We start from the raw sequence: 19,340 nt of genomic DNA on the forward strand, positions 1-19,340 counted from the left end.
GGAGTCTTCCCAATCGAACGCACATCCCCTGCTTTAGCAGGTGGATTCTTTACCGCCGGACCACCAGGAAAGTTCAGTTTGAGTTTTTTAAGGAATTGATCCTTTTGATCTAAGTTGCCAGATTTATTTAAGTTAGTATTCTCGGTTATCTCTTCGATTTCTTCGGGGTCTGTCTTGATAATTCCTGTTTCCCCCCCTGATTTTGGTAGTTTGTGTGTTTTTGGCCTGGTTTGTCAATGTTATTGATCAATTTAAAGAACTCTTTGTTTTATTTTTAAATTGTTCTTCTGTTTTACAGTTTATTATATTGTGTCTTTCATTATTGCTTTCTTTTTGCTTGTTTTGGGTTTATTTTGTTCTTTTTCCCCAAAGTAATTTTAATTCAGTTTCAGAAAAAAGCTGTCATATGAATTTGGATTAGAAAACATGATAATAAGAGGTTTGGTTTTTCTGGAAACACAAGGAATAGAAATAACCCTTAGCAGGTTCAGTGACAATTTTCTGAATCTTCCTCTTGCATCAAAGCTATACATCTCCCCAAAGCACCTGCTCCAAGAGTTAGTTTACTCTTTTTATCTCTGTATACCTGGGACAGGCTACTTCTCTTCTGCTTCAACCCCTCTTTCAGTCAGAATGTGTGAATGCTAAAGACCTTGAGCTCTGACCAGTGAAAGAACCGTCCTTTAAGCCAGCAACCCACAGGCCAAAGCCCCACTCCCAGTCCCTACAGCAGAGGCCACAAAGCTGACATTGTTTCTACTGTCTCAGTGAAAGTCGCTCAGTTGTGTCCAACTCTTTGCCACCCCACGGACTATACAGTCCATGGACTTCTCCAAGCCAGAATACTGGAGTGGGTAGCCTTTCCCTTCTTCAGGGGATCATTCCAACCCAAGGATCAAACCCAGGTCTCCCGTGTTGCAGGTGGATTCTTTACCAGCTGAGTCACAAGGGAAGCCCTCCACTGTCTCAGGAAGAAGCCAAAAGCTGACCCTCATCATAAATCAAGACCTAACATGAAGAGAGAATGAAGGCTCCCAGGTCCAGAGTAGGCTGCAACCTGGGGGCAAGAAAAGGGAACGTTTGCAGTCATTCTTCTTTAGAAATAAGGGGGAAACTGGACCCTTTCCATTATTGTGGTTCTCTAAGGTACTCTACTGCTAAGCTCCAAGAAGATCTGCAAGCACAAACCTTTTCCTAGGTCCCACATCAAGTGTTGGATCCCATTCCAGGTGTGATACAGGAGAGGGGAGACGAGTGCAAATCTGGCTGTGTGATCAGTGCTGGTCCCAAACATACGGGTCTCTCAAGAGACAGGTAAGGTGGTCTGATATTCCCATCTCTTGAAGAATTTTCCACAGATTGTTGTGGTCCACACAGTCAAAGGCTTTAACATGGTCAATGAAGCAGAAGTAGATGTTTCTCTGTAATTCCCTTTCTTTCTCTAAGATCTAGCAGATGTTTGCAATTTGATCTCTGGTTCCTCTGGCTTTTCTGAACCTAGCTTGTACATCTGGAAGTTCTTGGTTTTTGTACTGCTGAAGCCTAGCTTGAAGGATTTCAAGGCTTCATCTTCCGATGTCATATCTTTTTGCCTTTTCATGCTGTTCTTGGGGTTCTCAAGGCAATAATACTGGAGTGGTTTGCCATTCCCTCCTCCTGTGGACCACATTTTGTCAGAACTCTCCATTGTGACCCATTCATCTTGGGTGGCCCTGATGGCATGGCCTGTATAGCTTTGTTGAAGCTTATGCAGCTTCATACACAAACCCCTTCATCATGACAAGCTGTGACCCATGAAGCAGAAATGTTAATTAGACCCTGGTAATTGAGGTGTCACTGAGGTTTTCTGTACCTTTGCTGATTTTCTAATTGTTCTGTGTGTTGTTGAGAGAGGGATGTTGAAGTCTCTCAGCTATAACTTTTCTCCTTTCTGTTCTGTCTGTTTTTGTTTAACATATTTTGCAGCTTTGTCGTGCATGTACACCACATGTTTCCTTGCTGGATTGAATCTTTATTATATAATGTTCTGCTTTGTCCCTGGTAATTTTATTTGCTTTGGAGTTTACCTTTCTGTGTTGTTCAGTCACCAAATTGTGTCTGACTCTTTGCGAACCCATGGACTGCAGCATGCCAGGCCTCTCTGTCCCTCACCGTCTTCCAGAGTTTACCTTATCTGTTATTATTAATATAGACACTTCTGCTTTTCTTTGATTAATATTTTACAAGATGTTTCTTTTCCATTATTTTACTTTCGCCCCACCTACACTGTTCTATTTTAAGTGAGTTTCTTGTAGACAGCATATAGTTGCCGTGTTTTTTAAGTTGCTCTGCCAATCTCTGTTAATTGGTGCATTTAGACCATTTGCATTTAATAAAATTATTGATGTGTTCGTGCTTAAGTCTGCCATTTTATTTTTTGTTTTCTGTTCGTTTTGATTTTTGTTTCTCTGTTTTCTTTTTCCTGTCTTCCTATAGGTTATTTGAACATTTTTAAAACTTCTAAAGAGTTGGACATGACTGAGCAACTGAACAATAACAACAAATAATGTTTATTAGTGTATCTTCTTGAATAGCTTTTCCACTAATTGCTATAGTGGGCCTTATGTTATATATACATATACATAATTCAGCACAGTCTGTTGATGTCATTTTACCAGTTTGCGTAAAGTGTTGAAATCTTACCTCCCTTTACATTCTTTTATCCTCCCCATTTATAATTTGCCTTAAATTTCTGTATTTACATTTAGAAGCATCAGTGTTGTCATTTTTGCTTCAACCATTATATATAATTTAGGAACTTCAAAAGGACAAGCACAGCCTATTGACTTTTATTAATACAATGTTTTTTTCCTTCTTTCTTGGTGTTCTAAAATTTCTTCTGTTTAACATCCTTTCTTTTTGGAGAACTTTGTTTAGCTATTCTTTAGCATAGGGTTGCTGATGACACATCCTCCTTAGTTCTCCATCAGCAGAGAATATGTTTATTTTCTGCTCATGTTTGAATGATGTTTTCACTGGGTAAAGGATTCTGGATTGGTAGTTTCTTTCCTTCAGAACTTAAAAAATATTATGCCACTTTCTTTTGGCCTCCATGGTTTCTGATGAAAAATCTGATATCTGAATTATTTTTCCTCTCTTAAGTGTCATTTTTCTCTAGCTTCTTTCAAAACTTTGTCTTTAATTTTTTTATGTTTAATTGTGATCTGTGTTGAAATGAGTTTCTTTAGGTTTATCCTTTAAGGGTTGCTCAACTTCTTGAATCCATAAGTTACATCTGTCACCAAATTTGGGAAGTTAGATGTTATTTTTCAGCTTTGCCTTCTTTCTCCCCACCAGGACTCAAATGACACAAATACTAGCTCTTTTGTTAGTTACACAAGTCCCTGAGCATCTCTTGATTTTTTTTTTTCCTATTCATTTTCTTTCCCTGTCTGTTTTCTCTTCAGTCAGTCAGTTCAGTTGCTCAGTCGTGTCTGACTCTTTGCGACCCCCATGGACTGCAGCACTCCAGGCTTCCCTGTCCATCACCAACTCCCGGAGCTTGCTCAAACTCATGTCCATCGAGCTGGTAATGTCGTCCAGCCATCTTATCCTCTGTTGTCCCCTTCTCCTCCTGCCTTCAGTCTTTCCCAGCATCAGGGTCTTTTCCAGTGAGTCCGTTCTTCGCATCAGGTGGCCAAAATATTGGAGCTTCAGCATCAGTCCTTCCAATGAATATTCACGACTGATTTCCTTTAGGTTTGACTGGTTTGATCTCCTTGCAGTCCAAGGGACTCTCAAGAGTCTTCTCCAACACCACAGTTCAAAAACATCAATTCTTTGGCACTCAGCTTTCTTTATGGCCCAGCTCTTACATCCGTACATGACTACAGTTAAAACCATAACTTTGACTAGAGGAACCTTAGTCAGCAAAGTAATGTCTCTCTACCTTTCAATATGCTGTCTAGGTTTGTCATAGCTTTTCTTGTGATTTTGGAGCCCACGAAAATAAAACCTGTCACTGTTTCCATTGTTTCCCATCTATTTGCCATGAGGTGATGGGACTGGATCACAGATGTTTTCTCTTAGGATTAGATTAGGTGATTTGTGTAGTGTTCTTTCATTTCATGGATTCTTTCCTTTGTTCCCTCCTTTCTGCTGTTGAGCTTATCCACTTAACTTTTAACTTCAATTCATATTTTCAGTTCTGAGATTTCTATTCAGTTCTTCTTTATATTTCCTACATATTTGCTGGGACTATTTTTGCTGAGGCTATTTTTTCATTTGTTTCAACTGTGATAGTAATTGCTTGTTGAAGCATTTTTACCGTCCCTGGGTCAGGAAGATCCTCTGGAGAAGGGAATGGCAATCCACTCCAGTATCCTTGCCTGGAGAATCCCATGGACAGAGGAACCTGGCAGGCTATAGTCCATGGGGTCACAAAGTCTCAGACATTACTGAGTGTCTATTATTATTTTTGCCATACTCACTTAAAATCTTTATCAGATAATTCTAACATCTGTGTCATTTCACTGTTAGCATCTATTGATTACTTTTCTTGAATTTAAAATCTTCCTGATTCTTAGAATGATGAGTGATTTTAAAAAAAGTTTTGAAGCCTGGACATTTTTGTATTCTGTGATATTGGCCTTTATTCAAAACTGTTTTATCTAGCTTTCATGATACCACTTTAGAAGAGTGGTATCAATAATGGCGCTACCTTGTTATTATTCAATAGAGATAGAATTCCAGGTTCCCCACTAAGACTATTTTGACACTTGAGGTAGGACTTCTTACTGCTGAATATGGATGGGAGTTACATTTCCCTACATGGTCTCCACTGACACTTGGGAGGGACAGGTGCTCATTTCTGACAGCTGGAAATGAAAATTCCAAGACCCTACTTGACCTTCTCTGACACAATCCCAGGAGGGGTTTTGAGGTACTTTGTTACAGCCTTGCAAAGACAGATACTTAGGTTCCCCACTCAGCCTTTGCTGACAGATTAAAAGCTGGATCACAGTTTTCCTCTGGTGTTTGGCTGAGGTATAGTAGTAGTTGTTTAAGAATTCTCTGTCCTGGTAACCTTTTCGCTTTGCTGGTCCTTTGTCTAGAGAGACTAAAGCCTTTAAGAAAAGGAAACCCAGGAGAACTCATCCCCATACATTCTTCACATCCTGAAGTCTTTAGCTGGTCTGCTTTCTTCTGTCTACCTTTCAGAATGTTCTTAAGTTTGTTTTATGTATGATGTCTAGAACTTTTAGTTGTGCTTAGCAGGAGGAATAGGGAAAAGTACATCTATTCCATTGTCCTGGAAGCAGAAGTAGTGCATGCCATTTAATAAGCACATTTTGTAAAATAAATTAATGGAGAATGGAGGACTTTCCTATTTGATAACTAAAATGTGCTATAAAAAACACTTTTTATCAAAAGTGTTCAGTATTGACACAGGAGCTGAAAAATATATTAATATACAATAAAAGTATAGAAAGAGATCAGTTGCTTGTAGACACCCAAAAATATAGTAAAGAGAGTCATTTCAGATAAGTGAGGAAAGGATGGATTAACCAGCAAATGATGTTAGAATAATTAGCTAACCATTTACAAGAAGATACTCAGTGTTCTGCCTTATGCCAGGTAGGCAAAAGTAATAAATTTCAGATGGATTACAAATCTAAATGAGAAACACAAAAGTTTTATAAGGATGTAAATTCAAAGATGGGGAGCTTTTCTAAGCAAAACAGAAATCCAGGAATTATTTAGGAAAACATTGATAAGTTTAACAACATAAAATTGTAAAACGTTATATGTTTAAAGGGTGAGGTAGGTGATGGAAAATATTTGTAATACATAATAGGCATGCATTATTATAAATTGATATCCTTTAATATCTTTTATATACTGATAGATCCTGTAAATTCTTTCAGTTCAGTTCAGTCTCTCAGTCGTGTCCGACTCTTTGCGACCCTGTGCATCGCAGCACGCCAGGCTTCCCTGTCCATCACCAACTCCTGGAGTCACCCAAACTCTTGTCCATTGAGTCAGTGATGTCATCCAGCCATCTCATCCTCTGTTGTCCCCTTCTCCTCCTGTCCCCAATCCCTCCCAGCATCAGAGTCTTTTCCAATAAGTCAACTCTTCGCATGAGGTGGCCAAAGTACTGGAGTTTCAACTTTAGCATCATTCCTTCCAAAGAAATCCCAGGGCTGATCTCCTTCAGAATGGACTGGTTGGATCTCCTTGCCGTCCAAGGGACTCTCAAGAGTCTTTTCCAACACCACAGTTCAAAAACATCAATTCTTCGGCGCTCAGCTTTCTTCACAGTCCAACTTTCACATCCATACATGACCACTGGAAAAACCATAGCCTTGACTAGATGGACCTTTGTTGACAAAGTAATGTTTCTGCTTTTGAATATGCTATCTAGGTTGGTTATAACTTTCCTTCCAAGGAGTAAGCCTCTTTTAATTTCATGGCTGCTTTAGAAAAAGATATATTATTAAGTATAAAAATATCAAAGATACATCAACTCATTGATTTCAGAGGACTAATGTAAAAACACATAATAAGAATGAAATACTGTACCATTTTTGCCTGTCAGTTTTGGTGAAATTACAAAGTATAATATCAAGTCCTGGTGAGGGAGATAGGTACTCTCATATCCTGTTAGTGGGAGCAGAAATTATAGCAACCTTTTTGGAATGTAATTTGACAGTACCCATCATAATTTTAAGTGCTTATTATATACCTGGATACAGTGAATTTCATCTCTAGGAATCTGTTCTAAAAAGCAGAAGAGAATTTAAAGTTTTATGTGTAAATGTTTTATATACTTATATTAGTAAGTATAAATACATTTGCCTATTTGTAATAGATAATTAGTAATAGTAAATAGAAACAATATAAATGTCTGTCAACTTGGGGAATTGTTGAATAAGATATGATATATTCATACACTGTGAGGTTATGAAAAGGGATGAGGCATCAGTCTTGAGAGTGTGTGTGTGTGTGTGGATATCTTTGATATGTATTTAAATGCTAAAAGCAACTTTCAGATCAGGATTCTTATTTTTATTAGGAAAAATGCCTCCTCCCCTATCAACACACGTCATGTAATGATGGCCATATCTGTTGGTTGGCAGGAGACTTGCACTAAACATGTTTCCTTTCATTGCATCATTTTTCTCTCCAGATTAGCTCATTTTCAGCCTGGAGAAATACCTCTTCTGCTTGGCCACCCTGAAGTTGCTCTTAATTTTTTTCTTTTAATATCTGGTTTCACTTTACCCATACCCAGCTTCTCATTTGTAATCTGTTTTGTATACTTTCTGTATGCTACATTTTCAGGGATTTGTACAAAAACATCAAGAATCATTGTATACAATATTTTTGGCCTGTCTTATGGACTCTCACATAAGGTTAGTCCCAAAAGGCCATTGGTCATCTTCAACAAACCCACTGTAATCAAATGTGCCCATTTTTGATCAGAGAGATAGATGTGTATAATCTGAGGGGGAAAATAAGAGATAAACTGAACTCAGCTGTTAAAAATGGTTGCTTCTGGGGTATGAGATTGAATTGATAGGAGAGAGGAAGGATTAAAAAGAGGCGTCATAACAAAGGACTTAAGAGTTTTACTCTATGTAAGTATTTTGAGTATTGGACTTTAGGTGATTTTTTTAATTTTCAGGTTGTTCTGCATTTTCTAAATAAAATAAATCAGAGGAGCTAAGTTATATATATTTGTTGCATGAATGAAATATGTAAACCAATTTGTGTCTTTTAGATTAATGTTGGGGAAGGCAATGACACCCCACTCAGCACTCTTGCCTGGAAAATCCCATGGACGGAGGAGCCTGGTGGGCTGCGGTCCATGGGGTCGCTAAGAGTTGGACACGACTGAGCAACTTTACTTTCACTTTTCACTTTCATGCATTGTAGAAGGAAATGGCAACCCACTCCAGTGTTCTTGAGTGGAGAATCCCACGGACGTGGGAGCCTGGTGGGCTGCCGTCTGTGGGGTCGCACAGAGTCGGACACGACTGAAGCGACTTAGCAGCAGATTAATGTCACTATTACAGGCTTTTAGAAGTGGAGGCTGCAGAATATAGTGCCACCTCTTCCAAACTGTATGAAGTTGGGGCAACTGAAGTAGGGAAATCTTTTTCTAGAGTAAGAATTCAAGAAAAGCAATCTAAAATGTGCATTTGAGTTTTTTGGCAAACTATTGAGATATCATCCATAGCTTCAACCTTTCTTCTAGCTAGTTTGATAGTGATGATGATGATAAACAAGGACAATCTTTCTAAAATCTGTGTTTTCTGTTTTTCTCTGACAGAAATGACATCAGATGTACCACCTCTGGGTCCAGCCATTGCCTCTGGAAACCCTGGGCCTGGGATTCAAGGTGGAGGAGCCATCGTCCAGAGGGCTATTAAGCGGCGACCAGGGTAAGCTTGAGTGTAGTGTGTCATGAACGCTTCTCCTTTAAACCGCCTAATTTTGTTAGGTACTAAACCCCTTTTCCTAACCCTCTTGCTTCTTTTAACTGCTTATTACACTCCTTTCAGATAACTTTCTTTAGTCCCTGGATTTTTCTTTGTGTGGAATTGATGTTTTTACCTAAGTTGCTTAGAGGCAGTTTTGTTTTTTTTTTAAACCAAAAATCTCTGCAAGGTAAAGGACTATAGCTAAGCCCAAAGATTTCACTGTTGCTGAGAAAATATCGTTGCTTTCATTAAGCTTTGTATCTCCATTCTCAGAATCTTTTTGGTAGGCTTTTTACTTTCCTGAATTTAGAGAACGCTGAAATCTAGAATATTTTTCCTTTAAGTTATTGATACATTGCCCTGTTGGGAATCCAGAGTCCATTTGGTTCCAAAATTATTTATGAAATGCCTAATTAGTGTAAGGCATTGTGTGATTGCTCCTAGAATACAAAGGTAAATAAGGCACAGTTTTTGTCTCTAAATTACTTATGTTCTTAAAGGGATAATCGTCACACACATAAATGTAATTCAAGATAGAATACTCCAGGTTTGCTAAGAAAGGAACAAATACAGTGCTGTGTATTTCACTGTATGGAAAATCACCATTGGTTGGTAGAGGTTGGGAAAGGCTTCAGAAAAGAGATTGTTTTAGAAAGGCCTGGGAGAAGGGGTAGTATTTTACCTACTTTATATTTTCTGTTTTTTCCTTTCTTTTGTTTTAAAAAATTCTGTAGCTAATGTTACACTTAGTCTTTAAGTTTCCTCCTACCTGTAGTAATGCAAGAGTGTTCTCTCCCTTAAGATGGTAACAGAATAACATGAAGGCTTGCTGTGTCTCCAAGAAGCAATTAGTTTACTGAGGCATAGGGTGAATAAGTAATTTACCCAAGGTTTTAAAGCTAGTAAGTAGAGGATCTGTAATGTAAACCTTAAGAGATTAGCTTTAGAGTCTGCTCTCTTAAACACAGTGTTAAGATTATATATAATCTTAACAATTAGAATCAGAATCAGTATTAATATCAAAATTAAGAGATTGGCTGAGAAAGTTATATTGAAAGTGTACAGCTATTAGAAGTGGCAAATATGTATTAGTACAGAAAAATGTTCATAATATATTTAGAAAAGAGGTTACAGTTTATGTAATATATCAACTCCTATCAGAAAAAAATATGTATATAACACATATGCATAGCCAAAAAACTGAAAGGATACTTATCAGTTAGTCTGGAAGATGGGATTATGGATGATTTATTTTTTCTTTTGTTTTTAATTATTTCTATATTTTCTGAAGTGTTTGTAATATTGGTAATGAGGAAAATATATTAAAAGAAATAATACATTTTTTAAAAGAAATATCGGAAAATGTAGAAAGTTAGAAGACTAGTAAAGCAATCATCTTAGCACCCAAATTCATCTCTCATTAGTTTTTTTGCATAATTACTTAATTCTTTATGTGTAGTTAAAATCATAATTATATTGGTTTATATAGCCTAGTCTTTTGATCTAATTGTATAAAATAACTCTTTTCCCCATACTGTTACATATTATATAGAAACATAATTTAAAATAGTTACATAGAAGGATGTACTTAATTTCTATTTTGGGACATTTAAACAATTTTGAAGATATGCTATTATATTGTAATGCTTAATGAGTATCTTTGTACATAAATTTTTTCTGAGTTTTTCTTTAGGATAGAGTCTTAGAAATGAAGTTACTGGGTCACATGAAGTTCTGACATGTGATCTGGGGCTACAGGGAGGAAGAAAAATGGACACTTTAAGGATTGATGCTATGTACTTCATATATAATCCATTTAGAGGCCTATAATATCAGGTTATCACTCCAATGGAGATGCTAAGATCACGGGGTTAAGGTGGTAACATGAGTTACATTTTAGTTTAGTATAGAGATTAATAGGAGATTGCCTATCTCATTACCTATAATCTTGCCTAATCCCTTGAAATGAAAGTCACCTCTTTTTTTCACTAAGCTGATTGATTGTGCTCCTCATATGATGCTTTCTCATTTTCACTTGTATATTTATATTTGTCTAGGAGAAGAAGCCTTTGAGGGCAAATCTTTTGTTTTCAATTCATCTAGTACAGTATCTGGAATGTAGCATGTATTACATGTTCATTGGATGAATGAAGGAAAGAAACATTATTTAACAGCCTTCGGGGAATTCTCTGGTGGTGCATTGGTTAAAACTGTGCTTTCACGGCTGCTGCTGCTGCTGCTAAGTCGCTTCAGTTGTGTCCGACTCTGTGCGACCCCATAGACAGCAGCCCACCAGACTCCCCCGTCCCTGGGATTCTCCAGGCAAGAACACTGGAGTGGGTTGCCACTTCCTTCTCCAGTGCATGAAAGTGGAAAGTGAAAGTGAAGTTGCTCAGTCATGTCCAACTCTTAGTGACCCCATGGACTGCAGCCCACCAGGCTCCTCCATCCACGGGATTTTCCAGGCAAGAGTACTGGAGTGGGGTGCCATTGCCTTCTCTGTTTCACAGCTGAAGGCTCATATTTGGTTCTACCTGGGAACTAAGATTCCACAAGCTACGCAGTATGGCCAAACAAAAACCCAACCTTCCAAGGTCTTAAATCACTTCCCTGTTTTGAGAGATTTTCAGAGAGCTGGTAACATAGCCTAGAATAGACTATAGAAATGAAAAATAAAGACCTGAATTACTTACAGTAATGTTTTCCTTGTCCTTTTTGAGTAGATTCCTGCTCCTTTTGTGAGGTTGTACTCTGATGTAAAACTTTGACAAAGGTGGATTGCTACCCTAGGAAAATAAAGGTAGCAGTAGGCACTCTTTTTAAAGAAAAAAATTATTTATTTACTTGCTAAGTTGCTTCAGTCATGTCTGACTCTTTGCAACCCCATGAATGATACCCGACCAGGTACCTCTGTCCATGGGATTCTCTAGGCAAGAGTTTTGAAGCAGGTTGCCATGCCCTCCGGGGGATCTTCCCAACCCAAGGACGGAACCCATGTCTGCTTATTTACTTATCATTTATTTCTGGCTGTGCTGGGCTTTTGGTGCTGAATATGGGCTTTCTCTAGCTGTGGAGAGCAGAGGCTACTCTCTAGCTGCGATTTCTGGGCTTCTCATTGTGGAGGCTTCTCTTGTTGTGGAGCTCGGGCTTTATGTGTGCAGACTCAGTAGTTGTGGCACCTGAGCTTAGCTGCCCTGCGGTGTGTGGGATTTTCCCAGATCAAGGATCGAACCTGTGTCCCCTGCATTGGCAGGCAGATTCTTAACCACTGGACCACTGGGGAAGTCTGGTACTCATTTTTGATCAATTTCTTTGCCCAGTTTGGTTCAACAAGGAAGAGGTAGTAAGTATATCTTTGCTTATGTCCACTTCCTCTTTTCCTTCTTCTTTTTAAGTGGGTGTTCAGATAGATGTGGGTTTAGAATTTTAATTTTTTTTTAATATTCTGCATTATCAGTAGGCTTATAATATTTTTTGTTGACTTTCCTCAGATTGGATTTTGATGATGATGGAGAAGGGAACAGTAAATTTTTGAGGTAAGATTGTAAAACTTTATCTAGATTTCTGATATTAAAAATTAGTTAATTATCTTTATGACTCATTTTTTCGTCTTTAGACCTAAGGAGAGTCCTTCATCCTAAAACTAAAATTTCCTGTTATACCCTATACAATTTCCAAGCATTCTGGTAATAACTCCAGAGGAAAGTGCTCAATGAGAAGAGAATATAGAATTTATAAGATCCTCTGTATCAGTTACCTATAGTTGTATGGCTTAAAAATAACAATGATATATTATTTCTTATAATTCTGTCGATTGGTTTTTCTGCTGATCTTGCCTAGGCTCATTCTTAAGACTGCATTCAGCTGCCTTGTCATCTGGGAACTGGACTCAGATGATAATGCTGGGCATCTCTCTTGCTCCCCTTTTTTTTTTTGAGAGTGAAAAAGTTGGCTTAAAGCTCAACATTCAGAAAACGAAGATCATGGCATCCAGTCCCATCACTTCATGGATGGGGAAACAGTGGAAACAGTGTCAGACTTTATTCTTTGGGGCTCCAAAATCACTGCAGATGGTGACTGCAGCCATGAAATTAAAAGACGCTTACTCCTTGGAAGGAAAGTTGTAACCAACCTAGGTATTCAAAAGCAGAGACATTACTTTGCCGACTAAGGTCCATCTAGTCAAGGCTATGGTTTTTCCAGTGGTCATGTATGGATGTAACAGTTGGACTGTGAAGAAGGCTGAGCGCTGAAGAATTGATGCTTTTGAACTGTGGTGTTGGAGAAGACTCTTGAGAGTCCCTTGGACGGCAAGGAGATCCAACCAATCCATTCTGAAGGAGATCAGCTCTGGGATTTCTTTGGAAGGAATGATGCTAAAGCTGAAACTCCAGTACTTTGGCCACCTCATGCGAAGAGTTGACTCATTGGAAAAGACTCCGATGCTGGGAGGGACTGGGGACAGGAGGAAAAGGGAACGACAGAGGATGAGATGGCTGAATGGCATCACCAACTCAATGGTCGTGAGTCTGAGTGAACTCCGGGAGTTGGCGATGGACAGGGAGGCCTGGCGTGCTGCGATTCATAGGGTCACAAAGAGTCGGACACGACTGAGAGACTGAACTGAACGAACTGAACTGATCCTTAAAGAGGGCAGACTTGAGTTTCTTTACATGGTGATGGCTGTAATACAAAGGGCATGTCTCAGTCCAAGTGCTTCTTATCAAGCATCTGCTTTGTATTGACATTTGCTGTTGTCCCATTGGCCAAAGCAAGTCATATGTCCAAGTTCTGACTCAGTATGGAAGTGGGCTGCACCAGGTAGTGAATACTGCAAGGTGTAATTAGTTGGGAGGTCATTAATGTTCTAATGTTGCCTGTGATACTCACTGATTTCTCCTACAGAGCAGGAATTGGAATTTGTATCCTTGTAGTACTGAACCTTCTAGGGAACTGAAAGTGAACTTGTCAATATATTGATGAAGGAGTACTTTCAGAGAAAGAAAATTTGTGTTCTTGCTTAAGACCAGTTACTTGGCTTTGTGGGTTTTTTTTGGCGGGGGTGGGGTGGGGTTGGTGCTGTGTTGGGTTTTAGTTGCAGCATGCAGGATCCTCTTTGCTACATGTTGGATCTTTAGTTCATCATGTGGGAGCTAGTTGCCTAACCAGGGATCGAACTCAGGCCCCTTGCATTGGGAGCATGGAGTCTTAACCATTGGAGCACCAGGAATGTCCTTACTTCACTTTGTTTTTAAGTCAGGAAAGCAATAAGAGTCAAAAGAATGGACGATAACCTTGACTGCACCCTGCCTTTTTTTTCTTTTCAAAGTTGAAAATGCTACCTAGGTACTGTCTACACTGCAGAGTAACACATATTTGAAAAATAAATACAGGAGCCCTGTTCTTAAAAAAATTTATTTTACTATGTGAGTTTCTGGATTTTACTATTTGAACTAAGTTCTTAAAAGAAATATGAACATACTTTATCACAAAATTGTTAAACAGTGCAAGGTTATATGTAATGAAAGTACATCTTCATTTCACTTCATACCTTCAGAATCCTTCTCTTGAGACTAGTTTCCAGTTTATTAAGTATCCTTCCACGAATATTCAGTGCATATGTAAGTGTATTTAAATGCACATATTTGTGTGCATATATAGTCATTGTCTCCTCATTTTTTGTTTTTATACAGAAGATGCCCGTATTCTAAATTGTTTGCCATTGTTTAGTTTTATAGTGCTTAGTTGAGTCAGTGACATCTGTCTATCTATTATTATTGTTTTTGCAGTATTTAAAGTTAAAGCTAGTGTGTTTAGCTTCTGCCCAGCTGTGGAACACTGCCAGATATTCTCAAAAACAACTGTGACTTGGTTACCATAAAGAAATAGTTGTAAAATATTGGAGAAAGCCATTTTCCAAGAGAAGTCTTGAGCGTTAATGAGTGTCAGCAAATGTAAAGACGGGAAAACATTTCAATTTCTATGCAAGAATAGACTTTTCCCACACAGTTCCAGTGCACTTTCCTCCAATTTGGAATTCCTAATTATAATAATAGATAAAATAGTAGTAGCAGATGTGCATATTAATGGGATAGAGGTAATCACTAGTCTTTATTTATTCCTGTCACTTAGCTCTAGCCCTGAGTCATTGCTTCCATTCCACAAAATCTGGTAGTCACAAACTACACACAAATTTTAAAAGGTTTATTTGTCCTTTCCCCGACCTTAAAAAAAAGTTTTCATAATTGATCTTACCAAATAGGTCATTATGCATGCCCAGGAGAGTCATCACCAAATTTTTTTTACTTGATCATCAGAACTTTTTTTTCCTCTGGCCTCATGGCTTGCAGGATCTTAGTTCCTCAACCAGAGATTGAACCCATGCCCCAGGCAGTGGAATTATAGAGACCTAAACAGGAATTCCTGGTACATTTTTTTAATTGGAATTTTCCACTTTGGTCTGGGAGTGAAAGTCTTACTTGCATTGTATCTGTAAATCTATAAATCAGCTCGATACTTGGTGGATTAACTCAGTCTCCTTGGTGGATGCAAGTTGTAATTTATTACCTCTTTTCATCACTTTGTTCAAGTGTCATTTTGTTGCATTCTCCACACAACACTATGAAATAATTTTTAAGAATATGAAGGATTTTAAATTCTACATACAATATCAGAGTTGCTAGTACTAAAATAATGCTTTTCAAACTCAAATGCAGGTACAAATCCACCAGGGGGTTCTTTACAAGATGAAGATTATAATTTGTTAGGTCTCGGATAGTGCCCAAGATTCTGCATTCTTAACAGATTCCTAAGGGATGCTGCTGCTTCTGGTCTACTGACCACACTTTGAGTAGCAAGGACCTGGAAGACACATTCTTGAGATTCAGAGTTAATATGCAAATTATAGGTGTCTTTTTTCATTAAGAGTCTGTAGCGTGTGAGCTATAGTGTATTTTGTATCTTAGAAACAAACAGTTTGTCCTTGAGCTGAAATTCCACTGCACCTCTGTGTCTACTCTCCAGTTATTTTCAGAGAGAATTTTTGGGGTCAAATTAGTTGAGGATTTATATGGCCTGTGAAGTATAAATTTTGGCTGTAATAGGAATAACTGGTTTAACTGAAAATTTTGTGAGTCTTACCTGTCTCACAAAGCCTCTTTCTGCCCAAAGCTGATGGATTTTTGTTATGTCCTGTGGCAGTGAGAAGAGGAAAATTTAGACCATCTGGAGAAGAGAGTGGTGTTTTCATAGTTAGGTTTAACCTCCTTCAACGCATCCTCCTTTGCGGTTTCTGTAGTAGCAAACAGGATTCATCAGCTTGTTAAGTAAAAGTTCTTGAGATGAATGGATTGTGTTTTCTTAATCAAAGAGATACTGTTTGTTGTTTAAATCAAAATTTAAGACTTTTAGAAACTTTTGCACATCAAAGGAAGCCCAGTGGAAAGGTAACATATGGAATGGAAGAAAATATCTGCCAATCATATATCTGATGTGATACTTGCAGAACTCCTGTAACAAAAAACAACCTGAGTAAATGAGCAAAGGATTTGAATAGGCATTTCTCCAAAGAACATACACAGATGGCTAAAAGTCACATGGAGAGACATTCAACATTACTAATCATTGAGAGAAATGCAAATCAAAACTACAGTGAGTAGGCCATTAGAATGCTACCAGCAAAAAATCCAGAAAATAGCAAGCATTGGTAAGGATATGGAGGAATTGGAACTCTTGGGTGCTGTTGGTAGGAATATAAAATGGTATGGCCACTTTGGAAAACAGTATGGAGGTTCCCTGAAACATTAAAAACAGAAATATTATATGATCCAGCAGTGCCACTTCTGGTTATATATCCAAAAGAATTGAAAGCAAGATCTTAGAGATATTTGTACACTCGTGTTCACTGCTCCATTTTTCACAGTAACTGAGAGGTGGAAGCACCCCAGATATCCACTCACAAATGCAATATTACTCGGCCTTAAAAAAGAAGGAAATTTTGTCACTTACTACCACATGGATGAACCTTGAGGGCATTATACTAAATGAAATAAGCCTGTCAAAAAAATAAATACTGTATGATTTCACTTATGTGAGGATGTAAAGTAGTCAAAATCAGAGAGACAAAGTAGAGTGGTTGTTGTCAAGAGCTGGGGTTGGGATGGGGACAGAGAGAATGAGAAGATGGTGTTCAGTAGCTATTGTTTTTCAGTGTGAAAAAGTTCTAGAGATAGTTTGTACACCAGTGTGAATATAATTAGTGCGACTGAGCCATACACTTAAACATGGCTAAGATGGCAAATTTGACGTTACATGGTTTTTGACTTAATTAAAGAAAAATAAAACTATCTCTAACCTCGGGAAGGTATTGACAGGGCAGGCAGCTGTGCCCTCATGAGCTCGACATCTTTTTTTGGAATGTTTGGTAAGTAAGAGTAAAGGAGACATTAGAAAACAGACAAATAATAATCATGGATTTTTAAGTTCTGTGAGATGATATTATTATCTCTATTGCTTTGTGCTGCCTTTTCAATTGGCTTTTTGCTGAATATTTTCACCCCTTTCTGGTTCTCCTTTCAGAATGAAATAGATATAACAAGTGTAATACCTTGGATTAATCTTTTTTTTTCTCCTTCAGGTGTGATGATGATCAGATGTCTAATGATAAAGAGCGATTTGCCAGGTAATATAGTAGAGCATCTTGGTCCTTGTTATGGGACCAGGCAATTTAAAAATTCTCTGTTTTAATTTTTTCTCAATGAGAGTTAATTTCTCTGCCCAGTCTCAACTGGTGAAAATTAGTATTATAATTGTTGTTTATGGTCAGGTAACATGGCTTTCAGACTTATGGTGCCAAACTAATGGTATACTTAAACAGTGTTTTTATGTATGTGATAAATAGCTATACATTGTGCTTGCTGGGTGTCCACAGAAACACAAACAATATGAATTTCTTGGTTGCATTTATTATTAAGTGGATCTACAAAATCTGTACAGATAATGATTTTATTCTTTTAAAGATGACAGCAAAGACACAGTTTACACAAAGAGTGCAGTTTTTATTGAAATACATTTGTTTAAGTTACCTGTCTAGAGCATGAAAAATACTTTGGTTCATATTAAAAAAATCCTCTCAACTCAAATATATTCTGTATATTGTTAAGCAGTAAATTATTTGTTTTTTAAAAATTGAATTTGCAACCACATCAGAAAAGTGAATAATCCAAAATCCAATGCTTAACTAAGCAATTACTACTTATTCATTGCTAATGCTACTGGTCTAGGGCCCATACATTGAGAACCATTGATGTCAAGGGCTAAGCAATATCAGTCAGAGTAGTTTTAAACTACTCTGAAGCAGTGAGATGCCATCATAGGCTTTGAATGAAATGATAATGTATCAATATAAAATGCATATGAATTTTTCTCCAGTAGCTTTATATAGGACTCATTAAAGAGAAGCACTGTAGTCAAGAGGGTAAATGGGAGACCGTTGAAACAATAAGACAGTGATAAAATCATGAGAGCCTGGGCTAGAATGGTGGCAATGGCAATAGGAAAAAAGAGCAGATTTAAAGGTTTCTGAAGAATTTTTAGTTACTTCAAATCTGAAATAGCTACTTACGAACACTTTAGGATGTGAATCATCTCTCAAATGAGAAGTTAATAGTAGATATTTGGGCAGTAGTTTTTAAAAAACTGCATTAGAAAGTGAAGCCATCAAATAATAGTGGTGGTATGGGTTTCACAGTCTCTTGACTGAAATTCCAAAAAGCTATGAAAACATGACCTGAACTGTTTTAGTCTTCATTTGTCTTGCTTAATGTGAATATTTATTTGGGCTTCCCTTGTGGCTCAGCTGGTAAGGAATCCTCCCGCAGTGCTGGAGACCTGGGTTCGATCCCTGGGTTAGGAAGATGCCCTGGAGACGGGAAAGGCTACCCACTCTAGTATTCCTGCCTGGAGAATTCCTTGAACTGTATGGTCCATAGGGTCACAAAGAGTCAGACACGACTGAGTGACTTTAAAATTTAATTCAAAATTTAAAATGTGAATATTTATACATTCTGTATTTTATTTGGAAATATTGAAGTAGATAAGGGATTATGGATCTGTATTGGTAGGAGTAGTAATAGTAATTTTAGGTATTTAACTTGCAAACAACAGAGCTCATTTCTTTGTGGGCTCTTGGTTCCATGACCAGGGATTGAACTGGTACCCCCAGCAGTGAATGTGTGGAGTGCTAACTGCTGGACTGCCAGAGACTTCCCAGAACTCATTTCTTTAAGATTTGTTAAGCTAGTTCACCTCAGATATTCTTGTTTGGGATTCAGTAGAGGGTCTTCAAAAGATGAAATGAATTTTCCCAACTTTTTGAAAAAATATTTGTAGTTTGTTAAGGAATTACAATAACCCAGTAAATATGAAACTTTACTTAATATCACCTTTTTTTCTTTCTCTTGTCAATATGCATAAGTTTTCAGGTGGTTCTTGTCATTACTGTGTTATTTTTTTGTCTCTTTTTTCCCCCCTGCTGACCATTTTCTACAAAATCTTTGTAGTTGTCATTTTTTAATAGCTGGGTTTTCAGCCTGTTAATATATCACACTTAAATATTTTTTCTTAATCTCTTTATATACATATACTTATGTATATATTTAAGATGGAATTGATTACTGATAAACTGAAATACCAACACCAACTACCAACGTGTTTCATCATTTGCCACAAACCCTTATAGTATTTCAGTTACTCAGAGAAATGTAGTGGTAATCCTTTGTAGCCCCTCCAGGGGAGAGGGAGTTGATCTAGGATCCAGCAACGTTATGGCTTTATTGCAGAGAAACGGGAAAGCGACACAAGAGAAATGTACCA

General features: G+C 37.7%; 1 protein-coding gene across 1 annotated transcript in view; it reads left to right on the forward strand.

The window, feature by feature from the left end:
* The window catches only part of ARNT (aryl hydrocarbon receptor nuclear translocator), a 66,131-nt gene that overhangs the window by 20,137 nt on the left and 26,654 nt on the right, over positions 1-19,340 (forward strand). Inside the window, exons 2-4 of the mRNA XM_068965685.1 lie at positions 8,318-8,429; positions 11,960-12,004; positions 17,104-17,148. Coding sequence (XP_068821786.1) covers positions 8,318-8,429; positions 11,960-12,004; positions 17,104-17,148 — 202 coding nt within the window. The remainder of the gene's footprint in view (positions 1-8,317; positions 8,430-11,959; positions 12,005-17,103; positions 17,149-19,340) is intronic.

The sequence above is a fragment of the Capricornis sumatraensis genome, chromosome 2 (genome assembly GCF_032405125.1).
Source record: "Capricornis sumatraensis isolate serow.1 chromosome 2, serow.2, whole genome shotgun sequence".
Lineage (NCBI taxonomy): Eukaryota > Metazoa > Chordata > Mammalia > Artiodactyla > Bovidae > Capricornis > Capricornis sumatraensis.